Below are 22,054 nucleotides of genomic sequence, written 5' to 3'. Positions count from 1 at the left end.
CAGAAAGGTATCTCCAAAGAAAAAAGAAATCCTTATCTTCGAATAAGTAATTTGGGGGAAATTCTAAGAGCTTAGTATTTGGGCATAATTTTAATTTCTAATGCTCCATGATCCTCAGGAAAAGCTGGAGAAATTTAGGATTGTAGCAGACACGGTGTTTGAAGGAAGCTGTAATTATAGTATCTTTGTAGGTTGTGTTCTCACTTTCCTTATGATTCTTTAGTTCCAGAATGTATCAATGCTGTTCATTTCTATACAGCAGTAATGTGGTCAGAAGTCGTTTGCATGAGCCATAGTTCTGATCTAGTGCCATACACTGGCTACACACTGAGCCACAGTGACTCCCATCATATGACTGTAGCCATATGAGGCTGCTGATCTGCTTCTCTCATTACTGGACAGTCTACCTGACCCTGTCCTATTGACATGACATCGTAGTGTCTGAAGCAACTTCCTCTTCCATGTGTGTGTGCCCCACAGTGAGCACGGTGGTACCAGGTCAGCCACCTTCCTGGCTTGGGACCAAGGTTATGGCCTCTCCCAGAGAATGTTGGCAGGAGGGGAAAGTTCTGGAACCATGTCCCTGTAGAAAAACTATCCTGAAAAGATTTTTCTCATTACCTTGATTTTCTTATATTCGTTAATATTTTTTCAGTCAATTTAGGCTTGTCTGATTTGAGAAATTTCAAGAAGTCTACAAGTAGGTCATAGACTACATTCATTTTGAATTTTGACAGATGCCTCCATATCAACCTTCCAAAGGTTTTACCAACCTGACTCCCCACTGCCACGTGTGTAAGCATCCCTTACCCTGTTCTCTCAGCAACATAATGTATAATCAGTGTCTTTCCTCTTTTTCTGGCACTCTGAAAGGTTGCAAGTTATGTTTTGGGGGGCGCCTGAGCAGCTCAGTCAGATAAGCATCTGACTTTGGCTCAGGTCATGATCTCATGGTTCGTGAGTTCAAGCCCTGAGTCAGGCTCTATGCTGACAACACAGAGCCTGCTTGGGATTCTCTGTCTCCCTCCCTCTACTCCTCCCCTGCTCACGCTGTCTCTCTCTCTCTCTCAAAAATAAACTCTTAAAAAAGTTATGTTTTTTATAGTTAGACACTATTCATATTTCTTTTTTCTGTGATTTATCCATTCGTATCCTTTCCCCATTTTTTTCTTTTGAGTTATTTGTCTTGATTTATAGGAGTTTTTTTTTTTTATGTTTTATACCTAGTAAGCATTTGTCTGTCAAATATTCATAATTTTCTCCCACTCTGTCATTTGCTTTTACTTTTACTTAGTATGACGTATTTTATAGTGTAAAAATTTTAATTGTGGAGAAATCTAATCTATTATTGTTTTCCTTTATAGTTTCTTGAAATGCCTAAAAAGCCTTCGTATCCCTAGTTTGTAAAAATGTTTTTATATCCTCTATTAACTTTATGCTTTTTAAAAATATTTTTTAATGTTTATTTATTTTGAGAGAGAGAGAGAGCATGTAAGCAGGGGAGGGGCAGAGAGAGAGAATCCCAAGCAGGAACTGTGAGATCATGACCTGAGCCAATATCAAGAGTCTGACACTTAACCAAGTGAGCTATCCAGGCACCCTAATTTTATACTTTTAATTTACATTTAGATCTTCAGAATACTTGGAATTTATTTTTATGTATCACATCAAATAGGAACATAACTTCATTTTCATTTTTCTTTTAAATGAATGGTCAATTATCCCAATATCCTTTCCCTGCTGATTTAAAATATCTTCCTTATTTTTAAAATTCCCATGCTTACCGGCATCTGCTTCTGGACTTTCTGATTTTCTTCACTGGTTTAGTCAGGGGTCAGAGAAGTTTCTCAGGTAGCGAGGTGACAGCGAGGTGGTGTCTGAACTGGGCTAAGAAGGGGTGAGGTAAGGCTTGGAGGCAGGAGGGAGGAGAGCTTTCCAGGCAGAGAGGAAACCTGTGGGAAGGTCCTATGGCAGCTGTAAGAAATGAAATAAGGCCTGTTTGTCAGGGGGAAGTCCTGTAGGGTGAGGGGTTCCTGTTCTCCCACAGGATAAATACAAAGCTCTTGAACATTCTGGCCCTGCATTCCTCTCCGGCCCTGTCCCCACCCTAGCCCTTCTTGGTTTTGGACGTAGTTTGTCAGCTGCAGCAGCACAGCCTGGGTTCCCTCTATTGCTCCTATGCCACCTGCACCACCCAGCCTGCCCTCATCCTGGCCCGGTTCCCCAAGCCTCTCCAAGAAGCTGGTGCTCCCACCCCACTGCCCTGGGCCGGCACTTTGCCAAGTGAGCCACGGTCCTTTGTTGCCGTCTGTGTCCCTCCTTGGGCCGGATGGTTTTCTCAGTCGGGGATCCTGTCTAACTCATCTTTGTATTCGTACAGTCGAGCGTGGAACCTGCTGCAAATGCAATTTACTCAATAATGTTTGTTGACTAAACGCTTGAACAAGATTAAAAAAAGATCACTGCCCTTCTAAAAATGTCAGCTTTTATGTGTGTGTGTGTGTGTGTGTGTGTGTGTGCACGCGCGCAGCATAAAATACACACTGCAGTACGGCTAAGAAATAACATCTGTTAGCTTTTCTCTTTGCAAAGGAGAGACTGTCACCACACTACTTCTGCTCCCACGTGGGAGGTTTTCATGTGCGATTCTTGTGCCTGGAGTTTCTCGGGGAGACTGTGACAGATTCCTGGGCAAACTCTAGCAGCCCTTCTCCTACTGCATGTGTCGGTATTTTAGGGTGAAGCCTTCAGGTGAGGGTCACCTTACAGGACCAGAGTGGATGACGGGAGTGGAGGAAGGGCTTTCGAAGGGTTACAATCTGAGCAAGGCACAGGGCATATATTAGTGAGTAACTGTCAAGGGCATTAGGGAAATATTTTACATGTAATCTTTGGTAATATATTCAGAAAGTCACGGTTTAACATCCGCCTCTTTATTTCCTCCAGAATCGTTGCATGTAGATCTGACTCGGCATCAGCTGCCGACATTTTAGGTTTTTATCTGTGCTAAAGTGATGCGGCTTAGTGAAAATTCAGCACAACTTTGACATGCCCAGTTACCATCTAAAATACACGAGAATTGCACTGTATACGCACTTCATGAAGAGCACTGATGGTTTCCTATGACAGTCATTGTGGGTGTTCTTGTTTTCTTAAGTAAAGTTAAAGCTAAGGCCAGGACCCTTCCAGAATGAGTCTCAGGGCAAGATATTTGTAGACTGAGGCGAATGGTAACATGCAAGACAGAAAACGTTCTCAAGATGATCCCAGCTGGATGGGTTCTATATGGAAATTCTTCGTGAGCCTGGGTGCAGAGCTGATGTGGGAGGACCACAAAGTGCAATCTATGCCATCTTCGTTGTTTTCAGGGCTGCATCTGGTAGTAGAACACACAGAAATCTTTATTTTTCACTAACCAGCGGTCAAGCTGAGACTGAGAGGAAATATGTAGAGTCTTAGTATCAGCCTTTAAAAAAGAAGTGATACAGACTTACATCACCTTTGCGGTGATAACCTTAGCTCCTGTGACGTTATAGTCTTTGGAAGGGGTGTGTGTGTGTGTGTGCGTGCGTGCGCATACGTGTGTGTCTGTTGGCTACCAAAGACTTGCTTTGTGACCCATAACAGAATACAGTGATCACTAAAATTATTATTTAGGTGTGAAGAGAAGCTGTTCATAATACCATCAGATACCTGCCTTCTTAGTTTAGTGGTCTTTTCTGCTCTTCTGCTACTCCCAGGTTCAGACTACTTTGGAGGTAATTCCTCCATAAAAGGAACGGCCATGGGAGGTTAGGAGTTGAACAATTTGACCCTTACCACTCCCCATATAAATAACCTCACCTCACCTTCTTCCATCCTAGTTCCTGTTATATTTTCCAACAAAAGAAAGAAGGTAAATTTGAGAAACTCCTACAAGTATAGTCTGTAATTTTCTGGAACCAAATACCTTCCATATCCGTAATAAGCTTCCAGTCAACTCGAGTTTGCCTATGCCCGCTGTAGTCCACCTTTATGAAACATGCACATGTTAAAAATATAAATTGATAATACATTGATTCCCTTGCCCCAGATTATTTCTACATTTGGACAAACCTGCAGCCGAAGTATCAAAATCCACGTTCGGGGAATGAAGGGAGTGGAAGGCCTGCCCAATCTAAATGAGAGAAGATTTCACAGACTGGGTGCTTAGGTTTGTCGGTTGACACACATTCACAAGAAACCAAAAATTCACTAGATTTTCCAAACCAGTGTTTTCTACTCTTGGGGAAAAGAAACTGGCCGAATTGTTAGAAAAGGGTTACTCGGGGACACTAGGAACCACTCTTCACAGATGTTCTTTCAGAAAGAGTAATAGGACAGCACCTACAAGAGGCATCCTGCCAGATCCAGCGTGCCTAGCAGGTAGGAGGGGCCGCAGGTCCCCAGAAGGCACCTCACTGCTCCACCCTAGCTTCCTTAAGGATGTTCCTAGGAGTAGAAGATGCTGGAATGAAGAAGGCCCTCTCTTGCTTCAGTCCATAGTGCCCTGAGACTGTAGTCACTTACGTGTTTGCAAGTTTAAAAGGGGGGGAGGAGGGGAACAAGTTGCTTGTTGCTTTTGGGAAATATCAGATTTTTAAATAGAATTAGAAGTCACTGCCAGAAGGAGAAGAAACAAGTGAAAATACAATTCGATAATAGGTACTTAAAAGGAAAACTACATGTTGAACTGCTCCATCTCTCAGGAGAGGCTCCTCTAGTTGGCTTGTGGAGCCGGAGTGCTTTTATGGAGAAATATCTCCCTGTCTGCTCCTCAGAGCTCCCAAGAGAACTGTCCTGGACCCTTCCATCTCTATAAGACGGTATAGGTAGGCTTTCAGAAAGCCTCAGACCCAGGACCTAGAAGCCAAACCTCTAATGACCTGTGGGTACAGAGGCAGACAAAGAATGAATCCCAATGAAAGAGTTTCCCCTGATTCAGAACTTCATCCCTGGGGCAACACTAGCTCCTTTCCAGGCCAGAGAAGGAAATCGAACTGCACTTATCAACATGCATTCTCCATTATGTGAGGCTTATTTTCAACTTGATGGGTCTATAATTTATTTGCAAGGCTAAAACATTAAATTGGTATTAATTCATACCCAGCCTCTGAATGTTCACATTGTTAGCTTGTAACTTTTAAGTACTATAAACAATTCATCATAAATTCTCAAAATTAATGACATGTTATGCTTGAATTAACTGAGGTCATACAAGGATAACTTCAACCTCAAATATGAGAAACCCAGGTAAACAATTATAATTTAATTGGCTTACTCCAGACTTTATGTTGATCCTAAAATACTTTATATTCTTAGAAGCATTAAACTCCCTCAATGAACATATATATTCAATAGCGTCATGCTCGTGGGCAGGTTAGAAAACCAGATGCTATGTTTAAGGAATTCTTTAATAAGAGCGCAGTATTTTCCAGATTGTTTATTTTTCCTACTTTTCACGAGGCTGTAGAATTACGTAGCATGGCTTGGGGGTTAAAAGTATAGCCTTTCGACCCTGAGTTCATCTGCTCTCCCACTTCTTCCAAACTGGTGACCTTGGGAAGGTGGGCTAATCTAACCGTGCCTTAGTTTCTTCATCCTGTGAAATGGAGCCGGTATGAGTACCAACCTCACAGAGTCGTTGTGAGATGAAAAGCATTAACGCACGTCGCTGTGTCACTGGCTGGCACGTAGTAATTGTTCACTGTCGGTATCAGTAGCAGTGGTAGCAGTGGCAGCAGATGTTTTTAGTAATGTGAGAGTTTGTAGACACTTTAATATGACCTGTGTGTCCTCGGTTGAATTTTCCCCCCTTCCTTCCCACAGGAAAATGGCAGATGCATGACAGCGGCCTCCTGAACATCACCAAGGTGTCTTTTTCAGACCGAGGTAAATACACATGTGTTGCTTCTAACATCCATGGCACTGTGAACAACACGGTGACCCTGAGAGTCATCTTTACCTCTGGAGACATGGGCGTCTACTACATGGTCGTCTGCCTTGTGGCCTTCACCGTTGTCATGGTCCTCAATATCACCCGCCTGTGCATGATGAGCAGTCACCTGAAGAAGACTGAGAAAGCCATCAATGAGTTCTTTAGGACAGAAGGCGCAGAGAAGCTGCAAAAGGCATTTGAGATTGCCAAGCGGATCCCCATCATCACCTCAGCCAAAACTCTAGAGCTTGCCAAAGTCACCCAGTTCAAAACCATGGAGTTTGCACGCTATATCGAAGAGCTTGCCAGGAGTGTGCCTCTGCCTCCCCTCATTATGAACTGCAGGACCATCATGGAGGAAATCATGGAGGTGGTCGGGCTTGAGGAGCAGGGGCAGAATTTTGTGCGGCACACTCCAGAAGGCCAGGAGGCCTCAGACAGGGATGAGGTTTACACAATCCCAAACTCCCTGAAGAGAAGTGACTCCCCCACTGCTGACTCAGACGCCTCATCGCTGCACGAGCAGCCTCAGCAAATTGCCATCAAGGTGTCTGTGCACCCACAGTCCAAAAAAGATCACGTGGATGACCAAGACGGCGTGCAATTTGAGGTCAAAGATGAAGAGGAGACAGAACCGTCAGCCGACCGTTCCCCGGAAACTGCAGAGCCTTCCACAGATGTAACATCCACAGAGCTAACGTCTGAAGAATCAACGCCTATCGAGGTATTAGATAGAGTCCTGCCACCAGCTCACCTGGAAACTTCAGAGCCAGCAGTGGCACAGGACAGAAACACCTGCATTATTTATGAAAGCCATGTCTAATATCAACCATGAAAAGCTATGCATATCAAGAAAATCAGGGGCTGCTCCTTGTAGTGCAGATGTAGTACGCACTCGCCGCTAAGCCTTACCAGGAGACTCTCATCCCTTAGGTAGGAGTGACGCCATTTTAAAAGGGGAAACACCTGAGTGCAGTTTATGACATGACTGGAATTTCCCCCACAGTAAAGGATGTGAGAAACATCAGGGTGCAGAATTGGTAATACTGGATGGAAGGTGTCTGTCCATGCGATACGAATTTTAGAGGCTCTTCTCTGCCAAATAACCTTAATGGGTGATGCCCTTTTGTCAAAGAGAATATTACTATAAGATATTCTGAGTTCAAGAGCCCTGTCCAATGCACACCGCATTGCTTTTCCTTTAAAAAAAATTATAGGTCTGCTACAATAGCAAATGCACGTACATGGGTTTGTTGCACTTTCTTCTGTTTTATTCCTTTCACTGTTCCTTTATAATGGAGTAGCTGTTGTTACATTAATACTAATTGCTCTTTCCGGTTTGGTCCCCTTTGCCACTTTGTCCTTATTTTCCCCCTAGAATACTTACCTCAGAGGCTTGGTATCAGTCACTGGTGCCAGGGCTGATACCTACAAGTCACCTGTAATGTTCCCGAGTAGTTACTAGGCTCATTGTTTTTGTCACTACCCAGGCCTATGTTCATACATCACTTTTTTTGTTTCCAACGAAGCTGCTATTGTGAAACTGAGAAAAATTTTGCCCAGGAATAGCACTTTATTAGCCAAAAACAAATGTGTTTACCTGTCCGATTCTGAGAGCCTTTTGGTGGAGGGAAATTATAAAAGGTCGAATATACCTGTATTACCCATGAAACCTGTCCTCTGTGTAAGTAACATCATCTTACAAACAAAAACTGATTATCTGGAAAATGTATTGCTTCTGAAGACAGCAGCATATGATGAATCCCTGTAGGTTGTAGAATATTGACTTCCCAGAAGGGCTTGGAGGGCCATATGCCATCGAGTGACTCAAACACTTAATTCAGGGCAGCAAAATAAAGATCTGTGAAGTTGTGTAACCAGGTCCGCTTTGTGAACCACGTAGCTAACTTGTTGGTCTTGAAGGGGAGAGGGAAAGGTTGGAGTAATGACCTAGGGAACTGTGTCATCAAATTTCACGCCAAATTATTGAATTATTTTTTAGTCTCACAAGAAACCAGTAATATGTGAGGCTGAATGATGTTATGGAAAGGAGAAAAAGTCAGTCTATGCAAAGGTCAACACCTTACCTGACTGTGCCAATAACTAGCTGCCTGGCTTTGGGCAGGTATGGGTCTCAGCTTCCTTATCTGTCAGAGGGGGCAGACTAGATAGGCTCTGAGCACCATTTAAATGGTCTCACTCTCTCACAGAACCACCTCAATATCATCTTGCTTGCTCTCTTTCCAGTTAACGGATTTTCACTTTCATGTCTGGGTTCAGCTAACATTTTTTATGCTGCCTTACTTACTCAAGGAGGATCAGTTTTAAATAATCATAGCATTTTAAGCAAGCTGTGGATCTTCTCTCCCAAAACATCATCAGGACCACTTCTATAGTTTAAATTTAACCATAGTGAGAATGAGTGGTATTTCATTGTCACTTAGAAGCAGGGGGAGTAACCTTAAAGTTGTTGTAGGGGTCATGGCCACATCAAGTGATGGGGTCGTATTGCTGAAGGTTACACGGGCCACGTTGGTACTGAGGGAGCAGACCCAGATGTTTAGTCCTCACTCTGTCACTATCTAGTAAGTGATCTCGAACAACTCCCTTCCCTTCTCTGGGGCTTAATCTTTTCCATCTGAAGAATATGGGGGTTGTGCTTGATGAGTCACAAGGTCCCTTCTAGCTCAGACATGTATTGTTTTACAGAGTTTGTAATCTCTCAAGATAGGTCCCTGCTGCAAGAGACAAACAACATTGGGAGCCAAAATGGGTACAGGAGATTGGATGCTTTTTGCTGTCCAAAATTTTACAACAAATGTATTTGGCTGTGCAGCTGAGGGCAGTGGGTTTGGCTTTAGGGGTAGCCTGACGGGCTTCTTTATTCATAGACAACCAGTGTGGAAGGCAATCTAACAAGACATGGAGTTTGGTTAGACAAACTTGTCCAGGAATGAACTGCTGGCATCTAGTTAGAAGGGTCTTGGCGGGGGGAAGGGGGGTCACATAAAGCAACTAGTAGTACAGCAGTCAAGAGAAAGCATGACTCCTATGTGGGCTCTCTGGATTAGGATTTTATGTATTTGGGTTGCAGAACACCTTTATCTCCAACTCTAAGAATATAAACATTTTCCACTTGCTATGGAGGTCAGCAAATTCTTACTACGGATCTATATGCCCAAAACAACAACTGAAATTTAAGCTCATTTTGTGATATTGTGTCAACTTTTTTGCATTGTGTTCAGTTATTCCACCCAAACCCATGTGCAGATTTCCACATGGAAAGGCATCAGTTCTATCTAGACATTGATAAGAAATAAAAACTTTAAAATCAGCAGATTTTTAATGAAGCAGGAGCAGGAATTTATGACCAAAGAATGTTCCAGATTGGTCTTAGCTTCTTAAGACTGGGGAGATGATGATGATGATTATTATTATTATATAGATTTTTCCAAACTTTTCCCCTATTAGGGCATCAAAAAGCTCTTGATAGAATCATAGCCAACCTAAAAGGAGGTTGGTTTACAATGGAGATTTCTCCTTCCAGAAATTCTACACTCTTCCTATCCATCCTACATCTTCTTCGTGAAATGAGAAAGGCTCTCTCCTTCTAGAATATAAAATGTAGAAGACCTTGTGACTTTCAGCTGATTTTTCAAAGATAAACTGCTCAGCTTCATAGAAATTCATAGACGTATGGCTGTATGTGTGTGTCCTTGTGTGCACGCATGAGCGTCAGGCTGTTTGGGGCAGTTTTAAAAGCTTAACGCTAAATCCCAAGCCACGTCCTTTGGGTCTTATGTAGTCATTCTCAACATCAGTCTCTGGTTTCTGAGTCATATCTCTAGCAACTTCTTTCCTTGAAATTCTGAAAATGATTCAGATACGTGTGCATATTTAATTCACTTAGATGATCTGTAAACTTGGATGGTATTTATTCTAAATGGAAAAAAACACAATTTTATACTGAAAATCTATGTAATTTATAATGGTTTTGTTTTATATATTATATTTTCATATCTTTAGGGCACATCTACTGTTCTCATCTTTTTGTATATCATACTCAGCAAAAAGAAATACTAATACTTGACTAAAATCTCTAGGAACCAAATGTGATGTATAACGTATAGAAATTGCTCTAAAAATAGCTGAATGTTCTCACCCATCCCAAGCATTATTGTGCCATTACATCCAGAATGAGTTGTCTCAGATGTTTATGAGCATTCCTTTTTTCAAAACTAAGGCTAAAAGGTCTTGACATCCCACACAATGGATTCTGGAATCTCCTTCCTATCTTTATCTTTTTTATTGTTTGTTTCATTTTTAACTGTAGAAGTCTGTGTTGTTCAAGCTTGCCTTTGAAGGGCAAATGTGAGATAAGAAAGCAATTTGATGAAAAGACTGAATTGAACTCTGGCTATGTAAATTATTTAGTGGACTGCTGACATGTTTTAAGTCTAATGCTTCGATTGTTATTTATTGGTGATCTAGGGTCTGCTCAGCTCTTTAGCACACGAAGTAAATGTAAGGCACAAAGAATGTTTGCATGTTTTGAACAAGCACTCTCTCAGTGTAGTGCAGCCAACACAGATCTGCTTACCTGCAAAAACACCCATCCCAGCCATTGGAGAAACAGTTTGGGAGAGGCAAATCAGCCACCTTTTATTCGTAGATTGAAATCCAGTGTTGTTATCAGTGCTAACTCTTAAATGGCAGCCCCTGAGGTTCTGTTAACAGGGGATTTCCTGTCAGTGTTTCATTTGGTAAGAAAATGGAGCATTTAACTTATCTTTCAGATACTGTATTTTATATTCGGCACAGTTCAGCTACTGTTCTGTACCTATTTCACAGATCCTTTTGGCATTCCGTTAAGATTATAATCCCTGTTTCTACTCTTGCTTTTTAAGCTAATTTACTGGTACTCTTTAAACCTACCAGATCTCATTGTATGTTCACACACATCTTTTGAGCACCTGACATCTTCAAGACACTAACCATTTTTACATTCACCTATTCATTTAAAAATCCCTCAGTAGATAACAAAATTCATTTTCCTAATGACTTTTTTAGGGTTTCTACGGTGATTAATCAGGTCTGGATTAAACAAATCAATGGTGGGGGATTGGATATCAAAACAATTGTTTAATATGTTTTCCAAAGGACTGAGTGCGTGTCTGTTATACAAGAAAATATCGTATGAGGGTGGTAATGATCTTTGAGATAGTTTAGAGATATCATTTTGAAAGGGACTAATATTTAGAATACCACAATCAAAACTGAAGCTCTCAGAGAATGTAAAAATAGAAAACAAATAGTTCTAAGAATATTCTGGCATAAATTGATTTTATTTAACCAGTAATAAAAGCCTTCAAATGTATCTGTCAGACACCATAGAGCTGCTTACAGTGAGTTAGGGTCAAAGAAGATGTTTGCTTGCACTTATGTTTGGCTTGCTATATCTCTAGTTCTGGATGTCCTTTGTTAAAATTGGAAAATAAGATGAAAAACTTTGGGCAGAAATGTCCAACTGGTGGATTTGTGAACTATAAATGTTCACTTTTTAAAAATAATTTAAAGATATAAACAGATGACATTTAAGTTGATGTTATAGTAGCAAAACAAAACACCATGTGCTCCATCCTGTGTTTTGATCATTGCTTTAATAAAGGGTTTGCGCAGGAGTGTGGATTTTGTGTCATGTCCCACCTGAAGGGCATGTGATGGTGGCATGTGATTTATTCTTTCCAATGATAGGAAATCCGTCACTCACTCTTTTTTTTTTCTTTCTTTTTATTTTAACTTGTTTTATTTTTTTTAATTTACATCCAAATTAGCATATAGCGCAATAATGATTTCAGGAGTAGATTCCTTAGTGCCCCTTACCCATTTAGCCCATCCCCCCTCCCACAACCCCTCTAGTAACCCTCAGTTTGTTCTCCATATTTATGAGTCTCTTCTGTTTTTGTCCCCCTCCCTGTTTTTATATTATTTTTGTTTCCCTTCCCTTAGGTTCATCTGTTTTGTCTCTTAAAGTCCTCATATGAGTCAAGTCATATGATTTTTATCTTTCTCTAATTTCACTTAGCATAATACCCTCCAGTTCCATCCACGTAGTTGCAAATTGCAAGGTTTCATTCTTTTTGATTGCTGAGTAATACTCTATTATATATATACACCACATCTTCTATATACATTCATCCATTGATGGACATTTGGGCTCTTTCCATACTTTGGCTACTGTTGATAGTGCTGCTATAAACATGGGGGTACATGTGTCCCTAAGAAACAGCACACCTCTATCCCTTGGATAAATGCCTAGTAGTGCAATTGCTGGGTCATAGGGTAGTTCTATTTTTAGTTTTTTGAAGAACTGTCCATACTGTTTTCCAGAGTGGCTGCACCAGCTTGCATTCCCAACCAATTCTTTTCCCTAACTTTTGCATCCATGACATATCTTGGGAGAAAAGGAAAAATCAAATAATTTTTTTTTTTTTAACGTCTATTCATTCTTGAGACAGAGAGAGACAGAGCATGAACGGGGGAGGGGCAGAGAGAGAGGGAGACACAGAATCGGAAGCAGGCTCCAGGCTCTGAGCCATCAGCCCAGAGCCCGACGCGGGGCTCCAACTCACAGACCGCGAGATCGTGACCTGAGCTGAAGTCTGACGCTTAACCGACTGAACCACCCAGGTGCCCCGCAAATAATTTTTTTTTAACTACAAACTTTATCCAAATTCAGAAACCTTAACTCCATCCTAACAAACTTTATAGCAATGTATTTTTATCTGTTTCAGGAAATGATTTTTAACATGTAATATAAAGCATACTCTGGAGAATCCAAAAAAAACCAGGAAACTCACATACCCAGAACATTCCACAGAAGGTATAAGTAATAGATCTGCGTAGACAATACCAAATCCAGGCCAAATTCAAAAAATGCTAAGTAGGTCCCTTTGACAATCAGCTTCAAAAACTGAATCCCTCTCAGATGAGATATGGGACACGTAAGCAAAACCAGATGGGACTACCAGATAGGAAAGCAAGACAAAAAGGGCAGAAACTAATTTACTGCAGACTAAAGAGACAAAATAACTGAGTTTTCCAATAAATTATACATGTAACTTAACATCCACAGGTTCTCCCAAGCAAAACAAAAAACCAGACTGAGTATTATGCTGGCATTAATGGAAAAATTAACAATCATATCATTATGAAAGAGAAAATAGGAAAGTTTCATGCTAACCAGGTAATTTTGACTGACGCCTATTTTCAGACCCAGAACAAATAGTTGCTAAATTTTTTTTTTGCAGGTTTTGGAATGCCATGTTCTGCATGGGCCTTAATCAAAAGAGCTGTATACGGATTAATATTAATCTGCATGATTTTCAAAGAAGCCTACAGTCACAGAGTTGGAAAATCAATGTGAAGTTATCTAATTTACGTATCTTCTACAATGTGCCTACATGTAGTAGTTCAGCTCTGCTTGAAAATCTCTGACAAACGGGGAACTCGTTCCTCATGTAGCAGCATATTCCATTGTGGCTGGGTCTTAAGCACTGAGGCAAGAATTTTAAAAGTGCTACCACACTGGTCCTTGAGCTCCCTGAAGCCAAAAGTGTGAGTTAGTCCTGCCACAATAAAATTGTCTTTTTAGTGTCAACACAAAACTAAAATTGTAAATGTATTCATATAAAAGGATTGCAAAAATGCGGGATGCTCCTGATATGGCTAATTAACATGCCATGTGGCACATACCCTTTTGAGTGAATGGTTTCTGCCAGTGGGGGGGTGTTTGAGGCAGATTTCAGGTGAATCAGGTGCTAGCCTTCCCAGCCCCTGAGATGTCCTAAGGCTACAGCTCACTAAATAAAGGGTGGTTCGGCAGCGAGAAAAAAGCAAATCAACCAGCAGATGAATTGCCTCATTATATTAGTATACTTTTGAAAGACTATTAGAACTGAAAGAAGTGTATATATACGTTATTTTCAAAAAACAAATCTCTACCAGTGGGGTGGGTTTTCTGACAATTATTCATGTTTTAGGATTCATTATGGAATAGGAGTCCCAGTAAATTATGCAAAAAAAAAAAAAATCACTCTAGCAAAATTAGAGGACTTTTTGTTCAATGCAGATGCTCTATAACATCTACTTCCTGAAGTTCTCCATGATTCCTATGAAGCTGATGTGTTAATAGAGACCCCTGAAGCGATTGGCACCTCTGGTTTTAGGTCTGATTGATTATTATGTCTACTGATGTCACACGCTTCTTCCACCTAGGCATATGGCAAGGTGAACAAAATTCCCCAAAGCTTTAAGAAAAGTCCTTTTTTTTTTTTTAACTAGGATTTTATTTATTTATTTTTAAGTTTATTTGAGAGACACAGAGACCGCGAGAGTGGGGGAGGGGCAGAGAGAGAGAAAAGAGAGAGAGAATCCCAAGCTAACAGCTTGTTGCTAACAGCACAGAGCCTGATGCCAGTCTCGAACCCATGGAACTGTGAGATCATGACCTGAGCCGAAACCAAGAGTTGAACACTTAACCAACTGAGCCACCCACGTGCCCCAAGAAGATTCCTAATTCTAACCATCAAGGTTTTTACACCAAAGGCAAAAATGACAAGTGTGTCCGGACAAAGAGGTAGGACTCTCTGTCCTAGCTCTACAGAGGGTCCCTATTGTTGGGTGATGTTTCCCACGCTCCTCCCTGTTAGCATTACCTCAGCTCTTCTGCCAGAGGACGAAGTTACTATGCTTGAAGTAAAATGCTGTATTTCAGAACAAATAAGAGTCCATGAAAAAAAGCATCTACCATGAAGTAGACACTTATCAGTTTAACATAAAAGAAGTAAATTTCAATGCCGGTTATGTTGGAAATTATTTTAAAACTGAAACATTACACAAATTATGACTTGGCATCGTATTTATAGAAATGTCTTCATCTGAAGAAGAGATTTGAAAGTGTTAACACCTTCAAAAATTGCAGAGGATTTAAATACATTCTATTTGTAGGAAATATGAAAAATGACAGCTGATGTGGAGCATCTGTGATCATTAATTCTTTTAACGTGCAGATTATAATGTTCCTAATTTTTTGGTCATCACAATAATTACTGTGATTGATGATACTTCTGAAACCCTGCCAGATCTTGAAAAAAAAAAAAGTTTAACCCCAAATTAAAAATATATATGTATTATTCTTGTATCATGTTAACTATTCATTCCACAATGAGTTGTAGATGACTGAGTTAAATACACTTTACTGTCTGTGAGTCCTTTGAAATTGGAAATTGCTATGTTTCATACAAGCTCACTAACTCTGGATAATGAGACTACTTTATTAATCAGACAGTTTACTCCCAATCATTTGGAGTCAATGAGAGATTTATAGTGTGATTAAAAAAGCAGAAAGCTGGATGATCTATAAGTGCTTTTCTTAATCTGAAGCAAAAAAGTGGAAGACATTCTGTTTATAACACAAGAATAAAACAATATGCTATGCTTCCAATAGACTGAATATTTGTGTCCATCCAAAATTCCTATGTTGAAATCCTAATCCCCAATGTGATGGTTTTTGGAGGTGGGGCCTTTGGTAGGGGATTAGGTCATGAAGCATGACACTCTTATGAATGGCATTGGTGCCCTTATAAAAAAGACCCCATAGGAGCACCTGGGCGGCTTAGTCATTTGAGCGTCTGACTTTGGCTCGGGTCATGATCTCACGGTTTGTGAGTTCAAGCCCCACCATCAGGCTTGCTGGTGTCAGCACAGAGCCCACTTCAGATCATCTGTCCCTCTCTCTCTGCCCCGTCCCCACTTGTGCTCTCAAAAAAAAAAAAAAAAAAAAAAAAGCTCCACAGAACTCCCTCATCCCTTCTGCCATGTAAGGACACAGCAAGAGGACAGCTGTCTAAGAACCAGAATGCAGACTCCCACCAGACACTGATCTTCCCCTCCCTTAATCTTGGACTTCCAGCCCCCAGAACATTAAGAACTAAATCTTTAGGGGTGACTGGGTGGCTCAGGTTATGATCTCAGGGTTCGTGAGTTCAAGCCCCACATCAGGGTCTCTGCTGTCAATGCAGATCCTGCTTCAGATCCTCTGTCTCCCTCACTCTACTCCTTCTCCAGCCTCTCTCTGTTCTCAATAGAAATTTAAAAAATAAAAAATAAATTAAAAAAAAAAGAACTAAATCTTTGTTGTTTAAGCCACCCAGTCTATGGTATTTTTGTCACAGCAGCCCAAGTGGACCAGGAAAGGATGAATAGTGTAAAACAATGTAAGAATACCTAAAACATGCAACTTGTTTCTTCCAAGTCCTTACATATGGATTTGGACTGCCTTTTTAAACATTTTCCTTATAAGATTTTTTTCAACACTTCAATCAATGCAAATATAGAATTATGAACCTTCAGATTATTTTCCTTCTTTATTAAACATTTACATTCACCAGGATAGGAAAATCATAATATAGTCACACTTGTCCTCTTTATATGAGATCTAAAGAGAATGGCTATGCCTTATGACATCAAATTTAGATTCAGTCCTTTGCCTAAACACAAAATTGTCTCCAATTGGTAGCAAAACTGTCTGTATCCACTGAGTGGGGGCGTGGGGGCGACTGAACCTTGACTATTCTTTGTGAACATGTGTGTGTGCTTTTATGTTGCATGTATGGATTTTATCTTTCAAAATACTCTGAGTCTAGAACATGGAACACATTTTACTTAGACTTTATTTTGATATAAAATTGTAGATTCACTTACAGTTGTATGAAACAATACAAAGAGATCCCAGGTACCCTTTACCCAGTTCCCCTCAATGGTCACATTTCACAAAACTGTATAGCACACTGTCACAATAAGGGTAGCAACATTGATCTTCATCAGATTTCCCCAGGTTTACATGTACTCATTTGCATGTATGTATTTTGTGTATCTACCACCACAGCCAAGATACAGAGCAATGCCGTTACCACGAGGATCACTCACGTTGCTTTCTTACAACCACATCTGCTCCTGTCCCGCCTCAGAACACATTTTTTTTTTAATCCGTAAACTCAGTTAGATAACTGAAACGTGTCTGGAACTAATTCTAATAAGTGTGTTTTTTCCATAGAACTATGTTCAAATCTGTCAGTTACTTCCTATCTGGTTTCCTGTCCCTCTTGAAAGGACACAATGAAGACAGAGAGATGGCTTCTGAAACATGAAGGAAGAGCACAGCCATATATTTGAAATTCTAGAAAACACTTGAGAAGTACAGGATCTGAAGTACCAATAGGTCACAGTATCTTTGTGGGGGAGCTCTTGAACATCCCACTGGCACCCTAAACTATTCTTGCAACCAAAAGACACTGAACATAGAACAAGGGCATGGTTTTTCCATGTCCTTAAAATCTCAAGGGAAGCGGTGCCTGGGTGGCTCAGTTGAGCATCTGACTCTTGGTTTTGATTCAGGTCATGATCTCACCGTTTCAGGGGATTGAGCCCCACGATGGGCTCTGTGTTGGCAGCACAGAGCCTGCTTGGGCTTCTCTCTCTTTCCCTCTCTCTCTGCGCCTTCCCTGTTTGTGCTGTCTCTCTCTCAAAATAAATAAATAAACTTTAAAACAAGTCTCAAGGGAAGAAAAAGTAGTCCCTCCAGTATCTAAAATGTCTGGTACTCACCACCTCCCAAGAAATCCCCAAACTAAGGGAGGTAGAAGGAAAATCAAGAGTAAAGATTCAAACAACCTCTGTGATACTGGCAATCTTGTCAGCCTTGTATCCTTCCCTCTTGGACAGGACAGGACTTAGAATTTAAATGCCAAGCACCTAGGCCATAATATTGATTCTGATGTTATATTAAGCATCAAGGGCCATAGTAAAACCCTAATAATGCCAGTGACATCTCAAATATTGAGATTAAGACCATGGGCCATACTGTTGAGGGAGAAGATCCTCTGCCCACCCAACTCAAGGGAATGTGCAGGAGACAGACTCCGGAGCAGGGTCACTTGAGTCTTGAAAGGTCCTCACTCAAAGCCGCTGAAATGGCATCATGAAAAATTCATTCCTTCAGAGTACCATTTTTCTCTTATTACACAAATACCCTAGACCCTAGTAATCACCTTTAGCCTCTGTCAGGCATCGTGAATACAGAGTAGGAATTGGTTTAATCCTATGACTCTACCCAACAACCAGATGAAATCTGAGCACCGAAGGGGCAAGGAGTGTTGAAAGGGTAGAAGAAAAGAATGATGTTGTCTCCAAGGAGACTTCCAGAAGGGCATCCTCCCTGGATGGAGGGCCAGAGAAGCCAAAAAGCTGCATGCTGACATCTTAGAAGCATAAGAGGAGTTGCATAAGGGAAATATGAGAAAACTAAAAAAAAAAAAAAAAAAGAAAGAATTTATTTCACACTGTTACCCAAGATTAGCCATGCCCAGATCATCAGTGAATTTTTAAAATATGGAAAATAGTGTATGCATTAGCTTACACAAATCAGTCATTAAAATCATAGAAAATTATATTCATCTAATTTCTAGTCAAAAAAAAAAAATCCCTTCGGTTTTAATCCTTGTTGTCTCCTCAATGACATGAACCTCAGTGCTTAAAGCATTGAGTTCTAAGCTAATCATCAGTTTCCTGTTTTAAAAGAAAAATTTTTTAATGTTTACTTATTTTTGAGAAACAGAACATGAGCTAGGGAGGGGCAGAGAGAGAGGAAGACACAGAATCTGAGGAGGCTCCAGGCTCTGAGCTGTCAGCACGGAGCCTGATGTGGGGCTCAAACCCACAAACCGTGAGATCATGATCTGAGATCATGACCTGAGCTGAACTTGGACATTTAACCAACTGAGCCACCCAGGTATCCCAGCAGCGTCCTATTTTAAAAATCAACTTATTAAATCATTTCTAAAAAATTATTCCCAGTGGTAGTGGAGGGCAGGCTTTCAGTTGAGTAGCAACATTAAAGCATCTTTCAAATACTTGTTTATTTTGAGCATGATGTATTAATTAGGATGCTTTATTTCAATCAAAGTTCAAAAATGTTCTTTACAATTGCCATAGCAGTAACATTACTATTCTGTATTTTCCACTCAAACCTCAGGATTAAATACAAAATCTACATGCCATACTCTGACTATAATGCTCAATTTTATTCTGTTGTAAGTTTTGCTCTTTTTCTCTGCACATGCTGTATTTCACAGTCTTAACAAAATTGTTTCTAGTCCTTAAAAAACAGTGGGATGTAACATTTCCTGTCTTTTCTTTTTATATTATTATTAAAATAGTTAGATAAAGCAGGGTAAACCCTTATGACTTTTCTTTGGTTTCCCCTCCATAACAATACATACTCTTCCTCCATCTTACAGGCAGGTTAGCCTAATAGATGATACCATGTTCTAAAAAACAAAAAAAGTGAAGTAATTTTCCCAAGACTATACTAAATTCTTTAGCTACTAGACTGTGAATTCTATACAAACAGGACTCGCACCCATATTGCCACAGTGCTTCCTATAGAACCTTAAGGATTACTGATGTTTAGTAAACGTGAATTAAGTAAAAACTAATATGTCTTCTAGCTAATTAGGATTTATTGGGATTGGAATAACTATCTTCATTTATAGGGCCTCATGAAGGGCAAAAAGTGCATTTTGAAGAATCTCTATGAACCTAAAACCTACTTGTACAGACTCCCCTGTTCTCAGGATGGTTTTTCTGGGTAGATTTCTTTTCTCATGAATAGAATATAACTTTAAATGTCTTCCCATTTTCTTCTCTCTCACGCTTTAACCTCATATTTAAAAGCGTTATTTAAAAGTCTTTTGTCCACTCGACTGGTGTCGTGGTGAGACCATTTTCCACAATTAAAATCTGCAGTGAGTTCAAGAGAAATGAATTGTGACATTGAAATTACTTCTATGTCGTTACATGTCATGTTCTCCACAAGAACTTGACAGTCACTGAAAGATGGAACAGAATAAAACCATGCCTTTTCTGCAGTGAAGATATTGGTGGGGACAGTCAATGCATCCCTGTTATAGGTTAATACATTAACCGTTCAGATCGCATTGGTTTTGTTCTAGGTTTCTTTCACCTCAAAAGAAACAAACCAAAACTCTAGTGAAAGATAGGATTAGAGAATCCAGTTCCTGGAGCTTGCGCTACCCCCTCAGTAAATCTTCACCAAGGCAGACTAGCTCTGATGGAAATGTAACCCCAAACAGCTGCTGAGTTTCAATTTTCCTTTCCTACATGATCAGGTCCTTATCTTCCCTGATTTGCTCTCAAGGCACAAACAGGGTGACACCGCACATTGGCCTCATTGTAGAAGCAGGAAAATGGGACTCATTAAGTGAGGGAATTATTTCAAGATTGAGAGGGCGGAGGTTATAAACATAATCGGCACACCGCACCAGCTTATACATATACTGACTGCAAAATAGTGAGCCTGCACATTCTGCTGCTGCTCGTGCGCATTTCTCCTTACACAGCCAGTGCCTATGCTTGTGAAGGGCCACCGTTCACTCACACCATTCATGGGGAGATAGAGGCCTCCTGCAGCTTGCTGCTGCTTCATCTTCTCAGTCACCACTTCTTCCCCTACCTCCTCTTTCCTCAGAGAAACCCAATCCCCCCTTAGCTTTGCATGCCCCTTCATCTCGGTCTTCTTACGTGGCAAGTTGGACCAGTTACCCAGCTCTGGCCTCAGCCCCAGTGGGCAATGCACACTTTTGTTTTCCTCCTATTTGAAGTTAGCCAGCTGCTTCACAGGCCGTGTGGTGCTCAAATTTACACAGGCAACTACTGAATATCCGAGAGATACTAGCATTTACTCATATTTACGCCTTAATTATCTCTGGCCCCTCCACCCATTCTTGGTCACCGTGTGTATCCACTAAGACACAAAAATGTCCAAACATTAATTGCTTTCATTGCTATGAGTTAACTTTTCCTCCATATTTTACAAAGGCCTTTGAAAGATAAGCCTGCATATTTCCTTAATTCCACCTCTCTTTCCAAACTTCCTATTTGATTAGGCTTCATTTATCTCCACCGGCCTGACTTCCTCCTTAGTGTCCTCATCCCTGGACCTTACAAACTGATTCTCATTCTCTCCTTCTTGAGCCTACCCTCCACTGACCCACACCATGAACATTGTTACCAGCTTCAGAACATTATCATCATTGTTCATCCTTGTTCTCTGGGACACTCAGCAAACTTGTCTAAGGGGCCTTGAGTTATTAGGCCCTGAACCGCTTCCCTATGTGATAAACTGCTTATGTACCTGTGTACCCCACTTCCCCATCATACCTGCACCTGTGTTCATGTGTACACACACACATGTACATACAACCCAGCACCCTATTGGCGACCAGAGGCAAGCAAGGAAGACAAAACAGTGCCAACAGGGATCTGAGCCATTCTGGTCATTTTCAGAAACAGTAACCATAGATAATCAAAAGGATAGGTCTTATAATGCCAGAACCACATCACAATACAACACACATGTGATCTTGCAGTAGTGGGACTGATAAATGCCACCATGAAAATCTATCTATCCCCTGTCACATCTTCCATGACACCCCATCCAGATAGAAACACACTCATAAGCAAATCATCCAGTTCTTCGTCTTGGTGCTAATACTACCCTCCATCCTGAAGTTTAATAACATTCTAGAGGCAGTAGTGAAGGCTGAATTCAGGGCCAGATTCCAAACATTTCTGCTAGAGTCCATTTGCAGCCATTCTTCACGCTCCCCTGAATAGCCTAGATCCATAATCACTGCTGTGTGAATCTGAGAAAGTTCCAGGATCCCAGAGTGCTCCACTGACCTGGAATCTGGCAGGGTGGCTCAGCTATTGCCTTCTTATGTAACATCAGTCTGCCCAGTCTCACTGTAAATCCTCTTTTCTAGCATTTGCAGAGTCACAAGAGGCTGGACCCTAGGTATTATTTAATGACACAGTAGAAATCCTTTTGAACCCTCTTTGTAAATCACTTCTCTCTACTTATTTGCTGTGTTTCTCTGAGCTCCACTTGACCTCTTTATCACCACTTGATAAAGGAACCATTAGATCCAGCTATGGATTGAAGTTAGGCCCAGTTGG

At 40.7% G+C, this 22,054-nt stretch overlaps 1 protein-coding gene and 1 long non-coding RNA gene across 9 annotated transcripts in view; one reads left to right on the top strand and one right to left on the bottom strand.

Moving 5' to 3' along the window:
* Window positions 1-22,054, top strand: part of MFAP3L (microfibril associated protein 3 like) — a 56,749-nt gene that overhangs the window by 30,498 nt on the left and 4,197 nt on the right. For 5 of the 6 annotated variants that reach the window (XM_078445612.2, XM_060653796.3, XM_078445613.2 and 2 more), the window contains one exon: window positions 5,848-6,680. In XM_078445612.2, coding sequence (XP_078301738.1) covers window positions 5,848-6,680 — 833 coding nt within the window. Of the gene's footprint in view, window positions 1-5,847; window positions 6,681-13,266; window positions 13,396-22,054 lie in introns of those variants that run through there. The other variant, XM_060653797.3, reaches the window with a different exon arrangement.
* LOC132691931 (uncharacterized) overlaps window positions 5,914-22,054 on the bottom strand; it is a 148,758-nt gene continuing 132,617 nt past the window's right edge. For 2 of the 3 annotated variants that reach the window (XR_013555101.2, XR_013555103.2), the window contains one exon: window positions 5,914-6,093. This is a non-coding gene — a long non-coding RNA (uncharacterized LOC132691931). The remainder of the gene's footprint in view (window positions 6,094-22,054) is intronic. The other variant, XR_013555102.2, reaches the window with a different exon arrangement.

The sequence above is a fragment of the Panthera onca genome, chromosome B1 (assembly GCF_046562875.1).
Source record: "Panthera onca isolate mPanOnc1 chromosome B1, mPanOnc1 haplotype 2, whole genome shotgun sequence".
Classification (NCBI taxonomy): domain Eukaryota; kingdom Metazoa; phylum Chordata; class Mammalia; order Carnivora; family Felidae; genus Panthera; species Panthera onca.
This window is presented reverse-complemented; position numbering and strand designations above follow the sequence as displayed.